At 37.5% G+C, this 17,402-nt stretch overlaps 1 protein-coding gene across 3 annotated transcripts in view; it reads right to left on the reverse strand.

Annotated features, from left to right (window-relative positions):
• Positions 1–549: 549 nt before the first annotated feature.
• Positions 550–17,402, reverse strand: part of EPB41L4A (erythrocyte membrane protein band 4.1 like 4A) — a 90,187-nt gene continuing 73,334 nt past the window's right edge. For 2 of the 3 annotated variants that reach the window (XM_081943433.1, XM_081943431.1), the window contains 8 exons: positions 16,987–17,097; positions 16,275–16,352; positions 13,930–14,049; positions 7,789–7,836; positions 7,632–7,700; positions 4,136–4,246; positions 3,126–3,204; positions 550–3,036 (listed from right to left, as the gene is read on the reverse strand). In XM_081943433.1, coding sequence (XP_081799559.1) covers positions 2,908–3,036; positions 3,126–3,204; positions 4,136–4,246; positions 7,632–7,700; positions 7,789–7,836; positions 13,930–14,049; positions 16,275–16,352; positions 16,987–17,097 — 745 coding nt within the window. In that variant the 3' untranslated portion in view covers positions 550–2,907. The remainder of the gene's footprint in view (positions 3,037–3,125; positions 3,205–4,135; positions 4,247–7,631; positions 7,701–7,788; positions 7,837–13,929; positions 14,050–16,274; positions 16,353–16,986; positions 17,098–17,402) is intronic. The other variant, XM_081943432.1, reaches the window with a different exon arrangement.

Consider the following 17,402-nt stretch of genomic DNA (forward strand, 5'->3'; position numbering starts at 1 on the left):
TGTTTTCTTCCTGCAGAAGTTAGTTGAAAGTTTAACTGAACCTGAACATCCTGGTAACCCCAAGTTTAGGCTGATAAAAATCCAGAGGCAAGTTTCAGGGTAAGTTGGTACAAGTCAGACCTGGCCAATGCAAAATGGATTATAAAATGAACTTAACTTTTGGAAATGGCAAAGTTATCAATTTGGTCAGGGAAAAAAATGGGCACTTTTTTTTGAGAGAGAGATTGGAAACCTTATATGGAGTTTTTGTTGAAAGAAGTCTGAATCGATTTCCACATCTGGGATTAACTGTCAAAGAAAATGGAGAAGAGAGTAAGATGGCAATTCCTCACTAGGACAGAAGTCATGTTTTCTTCATTTTTCATTTCATTTGTTTTCTATCTTATTTTTGTTTTGTATATTACTGTACTAAAAAATTGTAATAAAATAACAAAAGACCTGGACAAGGGTCACCCATAGCTTGCCTGCTTTATGGCTGAGCATTTTGAATATTCCTGTTAGTTTATTGTATGCATGTACATAAACAGGTAGATCAAAAAAAACACCTGCTAAAGTAAAGGCTACTTTTATTGGAAAAGGAAAACTTACACTGAGGTTGCAGAGTAATGAGAGCTCGTTATTCCATACAATTGTTGGTAGCCAGATTTATGCGATAACCTCTCCAAGACAAAAACATCAAGATGGGACATAACAAATGGTCCTTTTGACCATTTGTTCTTACAGCAGCAACTGTTAAATCATCTTGTGCTCAGATGTTACTGGCCAAAGTTGTCTGATGTTTCTATGGATAGATTAGATTCTGCATCTTAGCCACCACATCACTGATATCAGTGCTGTACCTTTTATTGATTTCCATGATGCTTAAGTTGAAAGGGAGATGGGTAATCAAAATCAAACAACACAAATACACTCGGAGAAATCTGCTAGCTACTACATATGATCTTGAAAACTTTTTTGGCAGTGGAGGTTCTTCAAGCCCATTCCTTTTGCAATATTTGCAGTAAAGCTGTCAAGCATAATCGATATATCTTGATTTCCTCGATGCGTGGAATGTATAAAAAGGCCCTTCAGGGATCTTCAGTGTTGTAGCTGCATATCAAGCTCTGTAATTACCTATAATAATATAGTGTCAAGTTTTAATTCACCTTCAGTTAATATTACTCCTGATTGAGTTTAGGTCAACTGACTGCAAATTACCAATTAGATCGTTAGTGAACAAAGATTGAAAACTATGAGCTTTATTTTTCTCAATTTGTCTATCATGTTGTTTTGATGTGTACAGCACATTTAAAAAACAAATGTTAAATCCGGATCCTCCATAAATGATCAAACATAGAGAAAAACATCTACAAAAATGTATTAAATCGTATTTAATAGCAATGGCAGATCAATTTCATATTTTACCTACTGTAACTTCAAATCAGCATTGTCAAAATTGATGCATTTTTCAAATCTTAAAATTCTTAATTGGAGACACATACAACATCATGAATTGGGAGCACTTTTCATGATGGCCATCTTGAATTTGTTGCTCTAGCAGCATTTTATGATATCCCTTTCAGATGGAACTTTCCTTTTTAGAAATAATTTATAGTCAGATCTATGCAAATCTATGTTCTCTCCTACATTCAACATGTCTTCCGATTGGATTGTATTTATAAATGCTCATCAACAAAGCAGTTCAGAAATGTAAATAGGTGCATATGGGAGCAGAAATTTTAAATTGTATTTCTCTTGGTTTTTTTTTTTCTTTTAATTGGCTCACTTTCTTTCCTGTGAAAAGGAAGACAATGCAACTAATCCATTCATTCAAGGAAATTAATTTTAAAAATGTTCTCTGCTTTTTTATCATCTTACCCATAAGGACTTCACAGCCTGTATAATCTACTATTTCTTTCAGTCCCTTCAGGTAATAACCGTATTCATTTTTGCTGAAAGTGGTCTTTTGAATTAAATAGCAGAATCATTGCAAGGAATGAAGTATCCAGAGTTTTCCAAGTCTTTTTCCTATTCCCAAGTGCTACAAAACTACTGCCAAAATTCAGCAAGGTACTGATTCTCAGTAGGAAATCAAATTAATTGCAAACATTACATGTCTATCACCTTCCATGCCCCTTCAAAGGAGTAAACAAGAAAATTTTAGTCCCTCCAGTAACTTCATATCAGGTCTGTTGTTGAAAAGTTTTACAAATATCAACAAAAAGGAGACTGGTTTAACATTTCACTCAAATATGATAGCAACTTGTTTAGAAGACTGCAACAAACCTTGAAGATTTATAAAACTGCCATAGATTTCAAACAAAATCATGTTCTCTGTATTGATTACAACTATTCAGTGCTTAGAGAACCAACTAACTATACTGATAACTTTGGCAATATTCTGAATTGTATTTTAAAACATTATTTTACTGAGAATTAAAGGAATTGATTTTCATTGAAAGGGCACCTGTGTTTGCATAACTGAATAATACTCTTGATTAATTCCTTGTATTAAGGATGTTCTATTAAGTAGAAAAAGATTCAACACTGTTATGAATAATAAAGGAGTATATTTGCTAGGCAAGTATAGGCATATGAATTACAGCCCTTATAATAAAGAACATCTACTATTGCACCTTTGAAAATGCATTGTTCCTTGAATTTTTTTACTGATGCTTCCATTTTGAAACCATGTATTTATGATGTGCGTCCAATACAATCCGGATAACTTGCATTTTAGTTTTACTCTCATGGTGGTGGCAGTCTTCTTTTTTACTGACACTCAAAACAGCAGCTTCTCCACAGCAATCCAGAATGTTCTTAAAATTATTTTATAGTCTCTTAATTTTTTTAAAAAAGGTCCTCAACTAAAGGTGTTTATTTGGATTTTGGATTTGCATTCTTCCACAGTCTTGTATGTGATAAAAATCAGGTCTCTATCTTGAGCCTTGATGCTGGAACAATTTTTATAGTTTTAGCACTGTGCTTTCCATCCACATTGTTCATAGATGTTTGTATTTTTTCTTCTAACAGGCTGTCCTTAGATCCATTTCGCCGCTGAAGTAAACAAATATTGAACAAATTAAAACCATTTAAAACATCTTTGCACTTTAAATATTCAAGCATGATTAAAAGCCATTACTAACCTGCTGAGATATTGCAGTGAGACAATGAGCATCCGAGGAGCGGGTAACTGGGAGTGGAGGCACAAGGTCTGCTTTGGCACTGGAAAAGAAAGCAAACTTCAAAATCCACAGTGCATATGGAGTAAAAAGGAACTACAAAAATGCTTGCCCTTGTATAAATCATTCAGTTGCTGATTTTTAGCTACACTATATTTCAAAGATAATTGCATGCTTTTTACTTGGTTCCATTAGAAATTCTTGATGAGGAGATCTACCTTTTAATTTGAACGTCTAGCAGACTGTGTTATTTTTGAAAACAAGGAGATCCATATCCAATAAGGGTATAGATTCCCTTTTAGTCATCACAAAATGAAGAATTCAGTGACAGGTCAACGTACTGGTCACTTACCTTTTCCACCCAGGTTTTTAAATTTAATTATATTTTTAAAAAAATTGTCTATTTTTATAAATAACAAGGCAGTAAACATATCTAGTAATACTTCTTCCTCCTCCTGTTTTCTTCACAACAACAACTCTGTGAGGTGAGTTGGGCTGAGAGGACTGGCCCAAAGCCCAAAGCCATGCAGCCATCTTGAATGACTAAGGGGCAGGATTTCCTGCTTTTCTAGCTAATCCAAATCGTGTGACACAGCAGATTCCCCCCCCCCCTGTTGTTCTATTTACCTTTCAGGTAGTTCGGTAGCAGGCTCCACCCACCCGCCAGACATCATCTCATCTCTTTTTGACGCTCTGCGCATGCACGGAAGGTTCTGCACATGTGTGGAGGTGGTACATGCGCTCACATTTGCAGGCAAGTAGATTTCATCCCTTCTAAGGGGTACTAAAATTCACAGTCTCCTGGTTTCTAGATTGGTACCTTAACTACTAGATCAGAGGGGCTCCTGAATAATTTCCCAGAAAACTAAATATTCCAGCAAATATTCCCAGAGCATCCTGTTATAAGCTGCATGCCTTGTAACTGGCATTGTAATGTTTTCACAACCATCCACCTTCCTCGGTGATTAACATACTTCACTTCTGACAGAACAGATCTCTCCCCATCGGAGCACTGGGATCGGCGATAATGGCGATAGCTTCGAGGAGAATGTGAGTGTCTAATGCGAACAGGATCACCTTGAGTCCTAATGAAGAAATCAAATTTCCAAGATCAAATAATTATTTGTTCATAAGAATTACGATGATTATAACAGAAAAAGCATTTCTTTAAAGTATTACATCTACAATCACATTCATTTATAAATGCTGTATATATATATTAAAAAATACTATGTTCCAACAAAATAGAAAAAAGGATGGAGTCAAGTTTCAGTACCAAAACAAAAACTTTGAAAATTAAGGCATTCTTCATTACATCCTGTAAATTTTTAAAATGTTCGTGGAAATACTTATAAAACTGAAGGTAAAATGCCTTCTTTCCTGTCAGAACATTCCTTCCTGTCAAAAACAAAGAAAAAGGTTCTTGGCTATTGTTGCAATACTGATGCATATTACAGTTAGGTTCAACTCAACCTATTAATTAAGACTCCTGTCCTAAAACTCCCTTTGACCTTGCTACTTCTCTTCAAATGCTATGAAAAGGGATATAGTGTTTGCAAACTGGCAGGCGAAAAGAATAATGCACACAGGTTAATCAAGGGTAGACTCTGCATTCTAGTTGCAATATAGCTTGTGTCATGGTTTCATGTATTTTGAATTTAGAAAAAAATGCACTCAGTCCTGTATAGAATTATAGAATTTCCTTACACAACAGCAAGAAAATAACAAAATCAGAAAATAAAATTTCCCTTCCTTACCATGAAGGGAGGGGGACTTTGAATAAGGCAGTTCTTTCATCTTTGAGTCCCCACTTAACTATTACCAGTAATTGATGTTGTGCCATGTTGGCCATGTCAATTCTTAAGAGATCACATAGATACTTTCTCCATGACATTTAACTATAGAGCAACTCTAATAGTTAAGAGTTTGGAAATGTGAGCCACCCAATATAATTGACACCTATTCTCTCAGCCTCTTGTCATACAGAACGCCACATAAATCTCAATTTTCAGATCAGCTATACAGATTACAGAAAAAGAATATATATAAAAAGCTTTGGACACTATGAAAAAGTAAGGTATGTTTTCAGATTTATAGCCCATCTTTCTTCTTAGCTTTGCTTGAAAACATCCAATTTGTAAAATGAATTGAGGGATAGATGGTGAACATCCATTGCTAAGGATGAACTTGAACCTGGGTCTCCCAGCCTCTTTTTTCCGATATCCTCTTGGGAGTTTTAAATCATTCATTCTTGCCATTATGTACAGAAAGCATGCAATCAAGCAGAAGTAGGTCTGTGTTGTGGCAAATATTTTCAGTTATTCTAAATCTTGCAGAGCAAGCTGGGTGCTTATTGCTTCCTGTCCCCATTTTTGTTCTAAGCTAGGATGGAAAAAAATTCTAGCAATATAATTAAAGCATCACTTTAGATAGATTTGGGGAGTTGACCTTTTCGATACCCACTAATTTATTCTAATTTTCTTTTCACGTAGTCATAGGAAGATGAAGACCAAGCATCCATTGACAGGCAATGCCTAGAGATCCCCATTTTTGCAAGGTCTCTTTGAAAAGCTAAGGACTAACTAATTCGGTAATTGGCAGTGTGAACTGATGTAGAGGGCTGGGTGTACTTAGAGCTAGATCTTGGATTTAGCTAACTGGGTCTATTAACTCTTTTTCCATTCTGTACAACTTGAACTTCCTTGGCACAGTTTATTATAGAAGCAGGCCGTTACATAATGGGAGGTTAGATACTGGGGGGAAAAACCTAATGTATATAAGTCACCTATAGTCAATGAGGCCATATAAACATTCATTCATTCACTTATTTATACACTATTCCATCAGTATCCTTTTAACTAGTTAACATTGGGTAAAGTGCAATATTATTATCTGTTTTAAGGTTAGAATTTTACACATGCAGATCTGTTTCTAATGTTATAACATAAATTGTTAGGATAAATGTTTCATTGTTTCTTTTTACAAGACCTTTGATCCAAAACTTATACCCAAGGAAATTGAGTAAATTCTGTAAACTCTGAAGGTTTAATCTCTCACAAAACATGTTTCCGACAGAGAGAACACACCAGTAGACTTTTTCCTGACATTTTGGTCATGATTTTTTTTTAAAGCAGAACCCATTGAGAAACTTTTATAATTTATTTTAGCCTTAAAAGTCACTTGTTGTTCACACATTTTCAATAGTATTATCTTGAGATTAAAGCCTTGCAAAACGACATGTGCATGCATGCGCATTGAAAGATAACTATGCTGAAGGAAATGTTTCATGTCTAGCTTTCATGCCTGTACTACTATTCTTTATTCCTATTGAGTGGTGTGTCAGAATCACATTGTGATGCAAAACATGATTCAACTCCTGTCAGAAGGACTTGTTCACATCACCACATGGAAATCCCAGATGGCCAATTACCGGAATGAAACTGGAGCTTGATCTGAAAGACCAACTGTGCTTTGGCAATTAGTGATGCTATGCTGAGGAAAGAAGGTCAGGGAAGTCAAAGAATCGGTTTGGATGATCAGAGTAAAGTACATTTTAAAAACTTTAAAATGAAAGGTAGCTTGAAAGTATTCCCCCAAATCTTAATGAATGAAAATTCTCCATTATCCAACAGGGTATTTAACAAAATCACAGGAAACTAGAGCACTTAGAACTAAATTTGATGCACTTGTATCTCAATACATTATCTGTTCTGGTCATATGGAAAACAGAGGGGACTAAAGTTGATATGAACAACTCAAGTGCCTGAGTTTCCTCCCACATTTAGATTTATCATGCAATTTACTGCCGAAGGCACTTATTACTAATAAATACTCTCCGGATGCATGGACTTCAAGTCTCAAAACATTTAGCAATGACCAAGTTAATATAATAATACAATAATAATACAATAGTAGAGTTGGAAGGGACCTTGGAGGTCTTCTAGTCCAAACCCCTGCCTAGGCAGGAAACCCTATACCGTTTCAGACAAATAGCTATCCAACATCTTCTTAAAGTTCCTAAATAAAATACGACTGTCTCCAAAAAAGGCCCATTTCTATGCCTGATGCTGACAGGAATATCTTTGACAGACTTTCTCAATTTGATGCCATTCAAAATGTTGAACTACAATTCCCATATCACAACCAACCTCAGCTAAGTTACAGGGAAATAGGGATTTCTGCAATACCACATTTTAGGACTTTTCCCACACAAGTGAAACTCAAACAAAACATAAAATAAGTGATCATTTCACTTTTATTGGTTGTAATAGTGTATCATTAGAAGATTAGTAATTCTTATTTATTTCTGAGATATTAGAAACAGAGTAGATCTGTGCCTTTTAAAATTTAGATTGATATCTGCCATCCTATTTAATCTTGTATGATCAACCTCAAATTATGCTCTCATAATTTGTATAGGGATAACAACATTACATTACATCACAACTCTTGTCCAGTAAATAAACTCACTCTATTTTAGTATATGGAATTTCTCTTAGTTGTTCCTCAGATAGGCCAGATGGATCTATGAGTTCTTTTCTGGAAAAGAAAAGTTTAAAAGTTAAACAATCACATGCATAAAAAATATTATCTAATAATAGGTATCTATATTGGCAGAAATACTTACTGAATGTGTTTCCATAATTCTTCCTTTGCTTGAACATCTGGGCTTCTCCTATATGCATTCAAATATATACATATATTTATTATCAGTATACATAATAAACAAATGCAAAATCTTTAAATTATGACAGCCAAGACAATGCTGTCAATACCCAATCAATACTTAAGAACAGGAATAATCTTTACATTTTACATGTGGAAATGGCATGAATAGAAAAGTCATGACAGGGATCGCTATTTGTCTTCCTCCAAAATTCACAAGATATGTTGACTAAATTTCTAATTTAAAAAATAATTATTTAAGGTATCTCCTACCTCTCAAAGTTCTGGGAAAGTTAAAAAGTGGGAACAAGTAATGGTACAATCAGGGTTGACTCTATTTACTAGTTAAATAATGTTTCTGAGAAAAAAATGCCATATTAACAGCTTAATATCACTTTCATAGAAAAATTACTGGATTTCAAAGCAACCAAGCAAATTATGAGTACCAGTAGTCCTTGATTTACAATCCAAATGGGACCGAAATCTTGGTCATTCATTAAGTGAACTATCATGAAGTGAACCATCCATGCTTTGCTTAACAACCACAATCCCAGCTCTCCCAGTTGCGGTTGTTAACTGATTGTGCCAGATTTTAAGTTGAGTACTGGGGAGAGGGCCTTCCCCCTGCCCAACTATGCCCAGGTCCACTAACCCTTGCCTTTTTTTGCAGATGCACCCACCCAATTCAAAGTACAGCCTTCCTTTCAAGGCCACCTTGCATCATCCTGTCAGTGGGTCCATTCTCACAATCATAAGAAGACTCCTGCAAACTGCACAATTTGGAGAAAGGACCTTCCAAATTATTGTGAGAATGATTATGTTAGCTAGCCTTCTTAGCCTAGGAAGCAGGGGTGGGTTTCAACCGGTACGGACCGATAGGGCCGTAATGGATGGTGAAATTTAGTGTGCCTTCCCGTACCCATTGGTCAGGAGGCCCCGTACCAGAACGCTCCCTCCCCTCATTCGCTCTTTCACTTGCCCCGCCAATCCTCACCATGCTGCCAAAAAGTTCTCAGAAGAAGAACTAGAAGAAGAAAGAACTGGTGAGTGGCTGGGATGGCGGGGGAGGATGTTGGGGAAGAGGGAAAAGGCAGAGGAGCTGCTAGAAGAGTGTGTGCTTTTGCACAGGATGTGGGTTTTTAAAAATGCCTGAGTGAATCCAGGAAGAGGCAGAAGGGCTATAGGAACACATGCTTCCAGCCCCTCTGCTCTTCCTCTTCCTGGATTCACTCAGACGTTTTTAAAACTCACAGCCTCTGCACACACAAGACGTTTTTAAAACTCACAGCTTGTGCGCACACACACACACACACACACACACACACACACACACACACTTCCACTCTTTTAAAAAGTCTGAGTGAATCCAGGAAGAGGGAAGAGGCAAAGGGGCTGGAAGTGTGTATGCTATGCACAGGTTGTGAGTTTTTAAAACTGTGTGTAAGGTGGTCAGTAATGTTGAAGACCGGCAAGGGCAGCCATAATCTCTGTAAGTAGCTATTTTATTGTTTTGTGTACTTATTTTATTCTTACTTACGTAGTAAGTGCACAAAAAAATAAATTTCCTTTTTTTATATCTTCTTTTTGTAGGTCATTCTTTGGGGCAAAGAATTCAGTGACATCGACTTGGCCAAGCTACTCCCTTCCGGTCACATAACTGCCAAGCCACTCCCACTCAGTCACATGACTGCCAAGCTACTCCCACCCGGTCACACGATCACCAAGCCACTCCTACCCGGTCACATGACCACCAAGCCACTCCCACAAAACAGGCCACACCTACAGAATAGGTTATAAAAAATTTTGAAACCCACCACTGCCGGGAAGGCTAGAAAGCTAGCAAACACCACTGTTCTGAATTATGGCATTCAATAGTTTTCAAGGCCTAGAAAGCTAACAAATATTTAGGATTTGAGATTTGTTCTTGCATCGTGCTGAGAAATTTTGTGTGGGGAAGAGAAATCCCTTGGAGTATTGCAAGACTGACATAAAATCCTCCATCGCTTCTACTTACAGCCTTCCCTGCTGGATTTCCCACTGGATTTCTGGGGAAGCCAGCACAGAAGACTGCAAATGGTGATCATATGAACAGTCATTAAATGACTGGTTGTTAAATCACTTAACAACAGTTAAGGAATACCTGTAATGAAAAGTATGTTAAATAACTGCGAGTCTTATAGTTTCATATAACTATATTAGGGAAAATATTCAAAATCAAAATGAAAAAGAAAGATATAGCTTTTGTTAAGGTGCTTGTATGATTTGGTCATTTACTTAGGTGAGGTGGGCAGTGTAGACATTTGTTAAATAAATAAATAATCTCAACGTTTTTCTTTCTGCTCACGTTATTGTTTCTGATTTCCACCTTGCTACATGAAACAGTTCCTGAAAACCTGAAACTACAGGTAGTCCTCAACTTACAACAGTTCATTTAGTGACTGTTCAAAGTTACAACGGCACTGAAAAAAATGACTTATGACCATTTTTCAGTTACAACCTTTGTAGCATTCCCATGATCATGTGATCAAACTTGAGATGCTTGGCAAGTGGGTTCATACTTACAACAGTTGCAGTGTCCCAAGGTTGTATGATCACCTTTTACAACCTTTTGACAAGCAAAGTCAATGGGGAAGCCAGATTCACTTAACAACTATGGGAAGAAAGATGATAAAATGGGACAAAACTCACTTAACAAATGTCTCACTTAAAACTGAAATTCTGGGCTCAATTGTGATCATAAATCGAGGACTACCAGTGTTATCTGTACTTTCAATTGACCTAATAAAGGTGGTGGACCACAGATAAGAGAGCTGCAGCCCAAATTTTCTTCCTGGGCAAAGAGATATTCTTCACAGTTTTACATTTTTTTCAACCTTGGTCCCCTCACCCCAATCTTTGTACACTCCCCTTTATGTCCTCTGTACTCCTCTCTGCCTAAGGAACATTGGTTAGTGCAGGAGTGTGGAGGAGGGAAATGGGGGGGGGGGGTTAATAGTATTTCTCAACCCCTAATGCTAAATTTCTTCTTTTTTCACTGAGACCCATTCATGCAAAGCAGCAGCTGTGAACTCTGCCCTCATCTCAAGGGATCAGCATCCTCTTCTGAATTTGTAATATAACTGGGAACTAAGCATAAACAATTCATACTGAAAGAAAGCTTCAGTGAATTGCCTACAGCTGCCATTATTCATCCAAAACAAAACCCTCAGGTCAATAAGTAGCTCAGACCTTAGTGTAGTCATGAACTGCATCCTTAAGCTATGAACCTCCTCCCCCCAATGCAGGACTTTTTAGGCTGCTGAAGAACAATGGGAGGAAGTTACAAGTAAATAATAGATAAAAGATACTCGCATTTATAATAAACCCTGTAATGTTATTTATGCATCTCTGAGTAAGTAGCTTAATTAGGTCACAAATAGATCCAGTACAATGCACAGAAAATAAATGTCATCCCCCTCACATTAGTAATAACAGAAAAATTCAATAGCATCTTTATTATTATTATTATTATTGTAAACCATGTAGAAAATGTGTTTAGGAGTCCTATACAGTTACTTTCCACTATAAATCAGGCAGTCATCAATATTAACATGATCTTACTGATCACTGTTTACCTTCTTACTAATGAAGATTTCTGATCAAAGGAAATGTTTCTCACAATGTTACTGGCTCTTAACCAGCTTTTGTCTTGCTTACTTCTTAGTGCTTGTTGAAGCTACTAGAAGGCAGTTCCATTCTGCTTATAGTTGAATGGAAAGAAACTTGTCCAACATGCTGTTTCGAGTGGAAGCTATAACACAGAGAAGGCCAACCAAGACACAGCAAGAATTCTGCTGGATCATACTAAGGGCTTGTCTATCCTGGAATTTGAATCATATAATGGTAACTAGATGCACTCAGAAAGCTCACAAACAACAAAGAAGTTGATAAAAAAGACAGTTTTTGATGGCTGGATACATTCCACTCATCATTGCATTACTAAATGGAACAAATTGGCTATTTAACAGAAGAAACACTAAAACCTATGTTTTTGTTTGGAAGAACTAGGTTTCATTGTAAAACAATGAAGATATATATATATATAATCTTTTTAGAGTCTCCACATCTTTTCTACATCGTGGCGACCAAAACTGAATGCAGTATTCCAAGTGTGGCCTTACCAAGGCATTATAAAGTAGTATTAACACTTCACGTGATCTTGATTCTATCCCTCTATTTATGTAGCCTAGAACTGTGTTGGCTTTTTTGGCAGCTGCTGCACACTGCCAAGTGTTAATACCACTTTATAATGCCTTGGTAAGGCCACACTTGGAATACTGCATTCAGTTTTGGTCACCACGATGTAGAAAAGATGTGGAGACTCTAGAAAGAGTGCAGAGAAGAGCAACAAAGATGATTAGTGGACTGGAGACTAAAACATATGAAGAACAGTTGCAGGAACTGGGTATGTCTAGTTTAATAAAAAGAAGGACTAGGGAGACAGGATAGCAGTGTTCCAATATCTCAGGGGTTGCCACAAAGAAGAGGGAGTCAAACTATTCTCCAAAGCACCTGAGGGTAGAACAAGAAGCAATGGGTGGAAACTAATCAAGGAGAGAAGCAACTTAGAATTGAGGAGAAATTTTCTGACAGTTAGAACAATTAACCAGTGGAACAGCTTGCCTCCAGAAGCTGTGAATGGCCCAACACTGGAAGTCTTTAAGAAGATGTTGGATAGCCATCTGTCTGAAATGGTATAGGGTTTCCTGCCTAGGCAGGGGGTTGGACTAGAAGAGCTCCAAGGTCCCTTCCAACTCTGCTATTGTATTGTATTGTATTGTATTGAGAGACCCGTATCTTGCATAATATGAGAAATGATACATTTTTAAAGATTTTCTTAAGAAAAATCAAAATCTAATCATTTTACAGTTCCTAGTGATCTGAGTCTGCTGATAAGCCAAAATGAGTGCTAAGCATTTGAACTAACAACAGATTTCCATTTTAGGCGAAAATGTTATGCCATTGTAGGTGTATAGTCATACTATAGTTGTCTCTCTTTGCTAGCTGCAATCTGTTGTGACTTTCTTTTTAACTTAAAGCAGCTGTATGTTATTCTGCATAATACAGTTGCTACATCAGGAATTCAAGCTTTCTTGAGGTGGCGGAGAGGAACAACATTTTAGCAGGTAGAAATACAGAATGGCTAATCCAAATCATTGGAAAGGTATCTGATACACCAAAATGTCCATTAAACTGCAAACTATATCATTTTGCAGCATTTCATTTTCATAAGGGTGACATACATTTATGCAAACTATGCCTTCTCCACCTAGATATCATCGTGCAAATACCAAAACAAACAAACTCCATTAATTAAAAAAATGTAATTGGTTAGTGCAGACTACTTCAGATGCAGTGGACTTTGCTATTTCAGGAGGATGTCCACACAGAAATGTATATGCCGAATCTGCTAAATGGAAACCAAAGAACTCAAGGTTTTACTGTATTAGTTGTTGCGCTCAGAAATTATACAAGCTTGTTCTTCAGAACATTTGAACAGATGCAATTCATTTCATGGGGTTAAAATCTTGTTTGTTATTCTATTTTTAACAACATATTTAACTTTTCCTAACTAGCAAAACAAGTGTGTGTATCCTGTCACTATACCTAATCAAATTCAATATAAACCAATAAGATGCAACTAGATATTATTTGGAATTTTTAACTATGGAATTTTTATGGCTGTTAAGTCTAAAAATCCTTTGGCAATACAGATGACTTGTACAGAAATAGAAAATGGAGGGGTTTTACGTGTTTTTCTTAAAACATCCACAAGCTGTTTTTCTCCTATATTCAACCCTCTCAAACAGGGCAGTTATTTTTTTTAATAAGGCCAAACTATTCTTTCATTGTAGCATTTAATTTTCTTGTTATTCTTTTTCCTTAAGATTTATTGCAATATAATAGAATAGCTACATCTGGCTTTCAAAAGCTTGTTTATAATGTGCAAATTGACCACAAGAGGGAGTCTCTCCTATTGTATTTAACTAACAAGTAAAAATGATATTAAAGAAGGGTAACTTTTCTCATTTTAGATGTCCAAAAAGTTTAGCATTCAACATACGATCGTGATCTGTGCCTGGAACGTCGATAGGTGGGTTCAGTTTGGTTTTTTTCCTTTTGTCGCCTCAGCACTGCTTCCCACTGAGGAGCTGAATCAACCATGTCATTCTCTTGCCGTAACCTTTACAAAAATTAACATAATGATAATAATTAGAAATTATGAAACTTGCAGTTCAACAGGTGTGAAAAGCATCAGATTGGGACGATAATCAGATGAGCACCTTAATATTCTGGAAATTTAATCTTGAAGACAGACACCTGTTCTATTTCATGATATAATTTACATAAGCTCATTACTTGACATACTTGCTTCTGTTTTAATGCTCTTTTGAGCTACTGAGCATTTATTCACAAATTGAATGCTAAAAGTAACAATGTCTTAAGACAGTGATGGCGAACCTATGGCACACGTGCCACAAGTGGCACGTGGAGCCATTTGTCAGGGCACGCAAGGCGCTGCCCTGTCAGCTGGCCAGCCAGAATGCGCGCGCTGGCCAGCTGAGTTCACCTTTTTAAAAGCTATTTTTCGCCTTCCCCAGGCTCCAGAGGCTTTATAGGAGCCTGGGGAGGGCGACAAGTGCCTCCCCCCCCCCCCCGGAGGCTTCAGGGACCGTTCCTGAAGCCTTCGGAATGCTTAAAACCACCCTCTGAGCAAACCGGAAGTGACTTCCGGGTTGCTCGGAGGGTGGTTTTAAGCGTTCCGAAGGCTTCAGGGACCACCCGAGGCTTCCCTGATGCCTTCGGAGCGCTTAAAACAACCCTCCGAGCAACCCGGAAGTCACTTCCGGTTTGCTCGGAGGGTGGTTTTAAGCGCTCTGAAGGCTTCAGGGACTGTCCGGAGGCTTCCCTGATGCTTTCGGAGCGCTTAAAACCACCCTCCGAGCAACCCGGAAGTCATTTCCGGTTTGCTCGGAGGGTTGTTTTAAGCGCTCCGAAGGCTTCAGGGAAGCCTCCGGACAGTCCCTGAAGCCTCCGGAGGGCCTCTGGGGGGTCGGGGGAGGCTCTTTTCGCCCTCCCCAGGCTCCTATAAAGCCCCTGGAGCCTGGGGAGGGCGAAAAAAGCATGTAAAAATGGGGCGGTCGCGCATTGTGCACACATGCGCACTGGGGGGTCGCACGTTGCATTATGGGTGCGGCACGCCCGCACTCGACCCCCCTGCGCTCCCCCCACTTGTGGCACGCGAGCCAAAAAAGGTTCGCCATCACTGTCTTAAGATGACTGATTCTAGTAGCTAGAGGTTTAAGAAAAATAAATGTACTACTCTAATGAACCAGGCAGCACATTTAATTATATTTATTTACAAAACAAATATATGCTTCAATCACAGACTCAAAGTGGCTTACAACCCAGTAGAATAACAACCAATACCTATCAAACTAGAAACCAGTTATTAATTTTTAAAAAGGTAACAAATAAAAACTAACTTGGATGTAACAATAACATTCATCCCCAAAAGGCTCTGCAGAACAGCAGTGTTTTAACTCTCTTTCTAATTTTGAATGAATAGAAAAGGAGAGAAAAATCCAAACAGAAAAACCCAACAAAATCAAAGGGACAATGTTTGTTTTTGGCATGTTGTGACAAACCTAAACCCAATTCCATCTTAGTAGTCAGGCATATCCACATCAAATCTATACCTCTAGACTGATTTTTCAAATGATCCAGCATTTCCTTGATAAAAACCATTGATGAAATAAATTCATAGCACCAGGTCGGATTATCTAAAATATTGATTACTCAGCTTGAATTCCTTCATTAGGAATTACCCTCCCTCCTACCCAGAATGTCATTTGGATTTTGTCTCCAAATTGCAGGCAAGGAATCAATCTTCATATTAGGTTACTTCCCTGCATCGATAAAACATTCTTAAAGGTTCAGGTTTATTAAATAGCGACCAACATTTCTGGTTGTTTAAAAAAAACAACTGATCGCTTCTGATTTCTTTTTCTTTAGTTTTTTAATACATGTAATCAGCTGGAGTCTGGAGAGATTTAATCCCATTTACCTTGCCTGAGCAGGTTGCAAACTGCTTTCATCCCTGCTTTTTAAATGAAGAAAGGGCATTTTTTTTCTCCAAAGATGAATGTAACCATAATGTTCATGGGGAATATCCAGAGTTTAAATTACTCATAATTCTGGACTGCTTTTAATACGTAACAAAAGGGAGTTAGGCAACCTCTCCTATTTACACAGAACAAATACAATCTCCCAATTTGTTCAACTGAAAATTAACCATATGAGAATATCATTCATAGAAGCAGCATTTATTTACACCATAATCTGTAAATTAAGTATAATATGATAATATTCATTTGGTTCCAAAATTTGTGCATAATGTTTTATCACCTGTGTCTTTTCTTCCTATGTTCTCTATTAGAATTTTCTGATTCACTACCACTGCTGGTATTGCAACGGGATCTTGATCTATAAAGGAGAAAAACAGAATGACATTGGCATAAATAAAATATCCATCCATCCAATTTCATATGATTGCCCACCTCACAAAAGGTGACATACAACAAAAGCAACAATTAAAAACGTATAAAACCACTTCACTAAACATAAATGAGAACAAGATTGCAAGACGGTTATATGTGATGCAGCCATTGTGTGCGTTCCCTGTTGCCAGGGGATTCCCAGGCTTGGGAATTCCGGAAGGCCGTAGGGGTAAAGCTCACTTCAGAGAGGATGATATTCTAATGGGAGGGTGCATTGGCAGAAAAGGCTTGTCTCCTAGGTTCCATCAGGTGGAAACCCCTTAGCAGACATTATCTGCAGCATGCCCCTGCTGCCAAATCTGAGAGGATGAGTGGATGTAATTGGGGGAGAAACAGTCCCTCAAATAAACTGCACAATGCAAACACAACTGATGACAGTCAGAGAAAAAAAAGAACCAAAATAGAGAATAATTCTCTATTATTCTCGATCTCCAAAACAGAGAATAAAGAAACCCTAAATTTGCATTAGAAAGGAAGTAGAAAGAAAACATAAATGAAAAAAACAGCAGAGTTAAAGAAGCCTGTTGAACAGTCATTGAAAACTTAGGGTAAGGTCCCACCTTCTTCTGAAAGGCTGCACAGGCTCATTTTCACTTCCGCCTGAAGGATGCCGTCGAGAATGAGGAAACTTTGGTGATCTAGTTCGGTCGCTGGGAGAATTATAAAGCCCACTAGGGTCAAAGAAGAATAAAACAAAACATGCCATTTTACAGTAGCTATCATAGATATTTGCAGTAGTTTTCGACTCATGACCAGTTACTATTTAGTTATGATGGACTTGAAAAAAATTACTTATGATCCATTATCAAAGTTATGATTGCCGCACTACCTCTGTGGTCATGCAAATAACAGTTGGGGTACTTGGCAATCAGCTCACATTTACGACTGGTTGCAGCATCCCAGGGGCATGGGATTACGTTTTCCTACCTTTTTTGCTATTTTCCAACAACAAATATTGCATAAGATTAATTTGGAC

This window comes from Natrix helvetica (genome assembly GCF_964273705.1).
Source record: "Natrix helvetica genome assembly, chromosome: 2".
In the NCBI taxonomy this organism is placed as follows: Eukaryota; Metazoa; Chordata; class Lepidosauria; order Squamata; family Natricidae; genus Natrix; species Natrix helvetica.